Genomic DNA, 6,519 nt, shown 5'->3' with positions numbered 1-6,519 from the left:
CCACTTCCCTTGTCAGACTCTCACTCTCTGGGGCCACTGTGCACACACCCAACTGCCTCCCTTGTCAAGAACCCAATACTTTAGGGCCAGGTACCAGACAACTAGGGACAGCCCCTTCTCCCAGGAGCATATGAAATTATTCAAATTAGCCAATTAACAGGGACCCCAGGAAGTGTAGCTAACCTCACAGCTTGTTACATAAACTATTACATTAAACTACTCCAGCTTGCTATTACCCTGTCCCAGGAGCAACCTTCTTTATGGCCTTGCATGGCAGCCTTCTCTCATTTTCAGTAAGAAAGAGTTCTGCCTTTCATCCACCTGTGTGTCAGTGTGTTGTATCCGACCACCAAAGGAATTTTTAAATCTTACAAAACAGGGGCCACTTGCCTTGGCTAAGATTTGAAAACAGCAACAGCACAGCATTAAACCAAGCATAGCACCCTTCTAAACACAGACTCAATGCAAATGCACAAGTTACATAGTCATAAAACTGGCCCTGGTCAAAACTAAAACACGTGTGACTCATAAGCAGTGAATTCAAGAGCATTTACTTCTACAAAATGAGTATCAGAAATCCATTGCATTTCTTTGCACTAATAGTGAAACAGCAAAAAGACATATTAAGAAAACAATCTCATTTACAATTACACCAAAAACAATAAAATACCTGGGAATAAACCTGACAAAGGAGGTGAAAGACCTGTACTCTAAAAACTATAAAACACTGATGAAAGAAATTGAAGATGACACAAAGAAATGGAAAGATATGAGTTCAGGGTCAGGTGAACGCGGAAGTACAGGACGTGAGGGTTTGCTGGCTGTTCCGATTGTGGTGGGGCAACTGGTGCAAGATGGAGGAGGATGCAGCTGTGGAAGATGGTCAGGACGGTCCCCGGGAGCGGGTAGGCTCGGGTGAAGCTGGGAGGCAGCAGCAGAACCATGAAGTGCGGTCTCAATCCCGGGCCAACCGGTTTCCAAAGCATTCCTATTGGTTGGATCTCTGGCTCTTCATCCTCTTGGATGTAGTGTTGTTTATCTTCGTGTATCTTTTACCATGAATGGTTTGCCTGATGTCTAGATTAAGAAGTTGGCTCCTGGAGTGGATTCTGAAAATGACCGCAAACTTCTTGAACGTAGAAGACAGGATTGTGCAACAGAATTTTAAACTCTGAGGGACTTTCATTTTACATACTTTTGTTATTCCTTTTGGGGACTATATTAAATGGGTAATCTCACCCATTCATAGCTAAGTTCTTAAAACTACTCTTTGATTCATGTTCAAAAACTTTTCACACATCTGATAGACATCTAATAGGCTGCATATTAAAGCATTTATACGTAAAGGTTTAATGTATTCATTAACAAATATGGTAATGTCTTGCCTTTAACATTTTAAGGATTAGCCAGGGTTTACTATGATGCAAAAATGTGGTGAAATATTAAGGTGAAGTATTTAAAAAGAAATTACTCAAAAGCAATGGAAGAAAAAGGAGTTAAGAGATGTACAGAAAGTGTAGGCCCAAAATGTATTGGCTGTTAAGTACCAGTTTAATTTTTACATTAAGTGGGCCTCTGTTATGGTTGCCAGATTGATACAATCTCAGAGAAAGTATAAATATCCAACACTGGAAATCTAGTGTGCATGTCCTCTTACCTGGATGCTTCCCGTTGCTTCATTTTAAGTTCCCGAACTTCCCTAAAATAGGACTGTGTTTGAAACCTATTTTTTATTATTGTGATTGTATTAAGAATGCTTGTAGCTAAAATATGTTTTTGTTTTTATAATGTCTGTACCTTAAATACTTCAGCAAAGTCATTTCAGCAAATATATGATCACTTACTCGGCCAGGTACAGTCGTAAGCAAAAAAGACAAAAAATCCTTGCCTTCATGGAGCTTACATTCTTTTATATCTAAATGTTAGTAAGAATTTAAATTCTAGGAGTAAACAGCTGGTGTTTAATCAGAAAGGTCACACTCCCAAAGCAGCTATTAAAAGCCCTTCAGAAGCTAGCCCTATTATATAATAGATACTCCTTTATGTAACAGATGTTAGAAGTGGGCTCTTGTGGGGGCACCTGGGTGGCTCAGTCGTTAAGTGTCTGCCTTTGCCTCAGGTTATGATTCCAGGGTCCTGGGATTGAGCCCTGCATCGGGCTCCCTGCTCAGCGGGAAGCCTGCTTCTCCCTCTGTGTTCCCTCTCTTGCTGTGTCTCTGTCTGTCAAATAAATAAAATCTTAAAAAAAAAAAAGAAATGGAAAGATATGCCATGTTCATGGATTGGAAGAACAAATATTGCTAAAATGTCCATACTACCCAAAGCAATCTACAGATTTGATGCAATCCCTATCAAAATACCAATAGCATTTTTCACAGAAATAGGAAAAAATAATCCTAAAATTTGTATGGAACCACAAAAAAACCCTGAATAGCCAAAGCAATCTTGAAAAAGAAAATCAAACCAGATGAATCACAATACCAGATTTCAAGGTATAATGCAAATCTGTAGTAATCAAAACAGTATGGTACTGGCACAAAAATAGACACATAGATCAACAGAACAGAATAGAGAGCCCAGAAATAAACCCACAATTATACGATTAATGAATCTTCAGCAGATGAGGTAAGATTATGCAATGGGAAAAAGTGACTTCCACAAATAGTGTTGGGAAAACTGGACAGTATCATGCAAAAGAATGAAACTGGACTGGGATACCTGGGTGGCTCAGTCAGTTGGGCATTTGCCTTCAGCTCAGGTCATGATCCCAGGGTCCTGGGATTGAGTCCCACATTGGGCTCCTTGCTCAGTGGGAAGCCTGCTTCTCCCTCTGCCTGCAGGCTCTGCTGCTTGTGCTCTCTCTCTCTCTCTCTGACAAATAAATAAAATCTTTAAAAAAAAAAAAAGAATGAAACTGGACCACTTTCTTACACCATACACAAAAATAAATTCAAAATGGGTTAAGAACCTAAATGTGACCAGAAACCATAAAAATCCTAGAAGAGAGCACAGGCAATAATTTCTCTGACATCAGCTTTAACTACTTTTGTCTAGATAGGTCTTCTGAGGCAAGAGAAATAAAAGCAAAAATAAACTATTGGGACTATAACAAAATAAAAAGCTTCTGTACAGTAAAAGAAACAATCAACAAAACTAAAAGATAACCTACTGAATGAGAGAAGATATGTGCAAATGGCATATCTGATAAAGGGTTAGTATCCAAAATATATAAAGAACTGATACAACTCAATACCCCCAAAAAACAAAAAATCCAATTAAAAAATGGGCAGAAGACATGAACACACATTTCTCCAAAAAAGACATACAGATGGCAATAGACATATAAAAAGATGCTCAACATCAGTCATCTTTAGGGAAATGCAAATTAAAACAGCAATGAGGGGCACCTGGGTGGCTCTGTCAGTTAAGCATCTGACTCTTGATTTCCACTCAGGTCATAATCTCAGGGTCGAGAGATCAAGCCCTGCATCAGGCTCCATGCTCACCAGGGAGTCTGCTTGAGATTCTCTGCCTCTCCCTCTGCCCCTCCACCCACTCATGTGCTCTGTCTTGCTCTCTCTCAAATAAATAAATAAATCTTAAAAAAAAGGGGGGGGCACCTGTTGGCTCAGTCATCAAGCGTCTGCCTTCAGCTCAGGTCATGATCCCAGGGTCTTGGGATAAAGCTCCGCATCAGGCTCCATGCTCAGCAGGACACCTACCTCTCCCTCTCCCACTCCCCTGCTTGTGTTCCCTCTTCCACTGTCTCTCTCTCTCTCTCTCTGTCAAAAAATAAATAAAATCTTTAAAAATAAATAAATAAATATTAAAAAGTAAAAACTAATGAGCTATCATCTCACACCTGTCAGAATGACTAAAATAAAAAACACAAGAAACAAGTGTTGGTGAGGATGTGGAGAAAAGGAAAACTTCACGCCTTGTTCATGGGAATGCAAACTGGTGCAACACTGCTGAAAACAGTATTGAGGTTCCTCAAAAAATGAAAAATAGAACTACCATACAATCCAGTAATTCCACTACTGTGTATTTACCCAAAGAATATCAAAACACTAATTTGAAAAGATATATGCCCCCATATGTTTATTGCAGCATTATTTACAATAGGCAAACTACAGAAGCAGCTCAAGTGTCCATCAATAGATGAATGAATAAAGAAGTGACTGATACACACACACACATACAGACACACACACACACAAGTGGGGGACAAGGGCAGGAGACTGGAAAGAGGGCAATAGTGAGGTCAGATATTTCTGTCCTTGGCTCTCCACCCCCCAGTTTGCAGTGGATACCCTGACTTTACCTGAGGCTGAGGCTCCTTGGGGAGCCCTGTCTGTAGAGCTCCCTGCCCCTGCCCTGGTCCAAAGGTAGACATGAGCTCTCCACAATTGCTTGCCTCAGGGTGCTGCACTCTTTCCCTAAATCCTGCCCACACTTTCATTAGGCTCTTCTCAAATCACCCAATTTGAAGGTCCCATTGATGTTTTTCTGGGACAGGGAGGAAGAGAAGAAGAAAAGTACCATATCAAAATGAGGAGGTGGTACATGCATAAATGTTAAGTGCCTATAGATGACTCAGCCACACAGCCCTCCTGCCCATGACTTGTATGTCTCTATTTTTGTGAAAAAAGAAGAATTAAGTAAATGCTATGCAATTAAAATACTAAATAACAAGCATATCTCAGTGCTCTCAACCAAACCTGCAATATCTCTGAGGTATGCCTGTATTATGAGCAACCTAACTATAATTATTCCACGCTTCTGAAACAAGTTTATATTTTGTAGAATGTTTTTGACTACCTTTTAAATCATTTAGTCATTTATGCCCCCACCCCAAAACATGTAAGCAGCTTAACACATATATGCATCACTCTTACAGATGAAGAAATTGGAGGAGGAGCAAGATGGCAGAGGAGTAGGAGACCTATATTTCGTCTGGTCCCAGGAACTCAGCTAGATAGCTATCAAACCATTCTGAACACATACGAACTCAACAGGAGATCGAAGAAAAGAATAGCAGCAACTCTCTGAACAGAAAAGCAACAACTTTCTGGAAGGCAGGACGTGGGGAGAAGTGAATCCGAGGAGATATTTGGGAAGATAGATGGTGAGGGAGGGGGCTTCCGTCAGCTGCTACCCCCAAGTGATAGAGCAGCAGAACACAAAATCAGAAACTTTAGAAGTCGGCTCTGCTGAGGGACGTCGCTCCCGTGGCTAAGCTGGGGGTGGAACCCTCACTGGGACAGTGTAGTCTCAGGACCCTCGGGGTCACAGAAAGACCGGGGGTACCTCAGTGCAGCAGAGCTCCCAGGTATTGGAGTGGGGAAGCCGACTGCAGAGACGGAGCCGAGAAGTGGGCTCTCAGCTTGGGGTTGCCATAAACTGTGATCCGTGGCACAATTGATCCACTGCTCTTCCAGCAAGTACCCAACAAGAGGCAGATCACAGAGACTCCCCTTCCTCCCCTGGGAGGAGCAGCTTGGGAGCGCACCGCGGGGGTCTGCTGGGTTTGAAGACTCCACATGGGGTTGTGTACCAGAGACAGAAATGCTCGGTCACAGGCCTGGTGAGCATGGAGTGCAGCTGGAGACAGGGGAGACAGGAGTGACTGACTGCTTTTCTCTGGGGGCTCACTGAGGAGTGGGGCCCCAAGTTCTCCTCTCCTCTGGGGCGGAGACTGGGAGGCCACCATTTTCACTCTCGTCCTCCAAAGCTATACAGAAAGCTTGCAGGGAACAAACACTCCCAAGAGCAAATCCAAGTAGATTACTTAGCCCAGACCCAGCAAGAACAGGGTAATTCCGCCTCCCGCAAAAACATTTGGGAACCACGGCAACAGGCCCCTCCCCCAGAAGATCAGCAAGAACAGCCAGCCAAGACCAACTTTACTGATCAATGAGAATGGCAGAGCTCCAGTGCTAGGGGAATACTGCACATAGAACTCATGGCTTTTTTACCATGATTCTCTAGTCTTGCAAAGTTAATTTTTTTTAACTTTTTTTTTTGAATTTTTCTTTTTCCCTTTTTCAACCAACATCTTATCAATCTCTTGTTTAAAAAATTTTTTTCTTTTTCATTTTTAGAGTCATATTCTACCCCTTCATAGTATTTGACCTTATTTTTGGTATGTATATATATATAAGTTGTTCTCTCTTTAAAATTTTGGATACAGGTTCTTCTAACAGATCAAAATATAACCTAAATCTCTAGTGTATGGCTTTGTACTAGTCTCCTGCCTGATCACATTCTCCCCCCTGTGTTTTTTTTAATCCTCTTCTTTCTTTTTTCAACCAACATTTATCTTATCAATTCCATTTATACACTCTTTTATAATTCCATCGTTACACTCATATTCCATCCTTTCATCGTATTTACCCTTATTTTTGTATATATATGTTTTTCCTTCTTTAAAAATTTGGGAGGCACTTTCTTCTAACAGACCAAAATACACCCAAAATCTAGTATGTGGCATTGATCTATGTACCAGCCTGATCATAT

At 41.3% G+C, this 6,519-nt stretch overlaps 1 protein-coding gene across 1 annotated transcript; it reads left to right on the top strand.

Annotated features, from left to right (window-relative positions):
• The first annotated feature begins 785 nt into the window (after window positions 1–785).
• On the top strand, window positions 786–1,125 carry LOC113918646 (uncharacterized protein C4orf3-like). Its single transcript, XM_027587263.2, has one exon. It carries the CDS (start codon window positions 855–857, stop codon window positions 1,059–1,061), a length of 207 nt encoding a protein of 68 aa, XP_027443064.2. The 5' UTR covers window positions 786–854; the 3' UTR covers window positions 1,062–1,125.
• Window positions 1,126–6,519: the final 5,394 nt, after the last annotated feature.

Source organism: Zalophus californianus, chromosome 1, assembly GCF_009762305.2.
Source record: "Zalophus californianus isolate mZalCal1 chromosome 1, mZalCal1.pri.v2, whole genome shotgun sequence".
Classification (NCBI taxonomy): domain Eukaryota; kingdom Metazoa; phylum Chordata; class Mammalia; order Carnivora; family Otariidae; genus Zalophus; species Zalophus californianus.
This window is presented reverse-complemented; position numbering and strand designations above follow the sequence as displayed.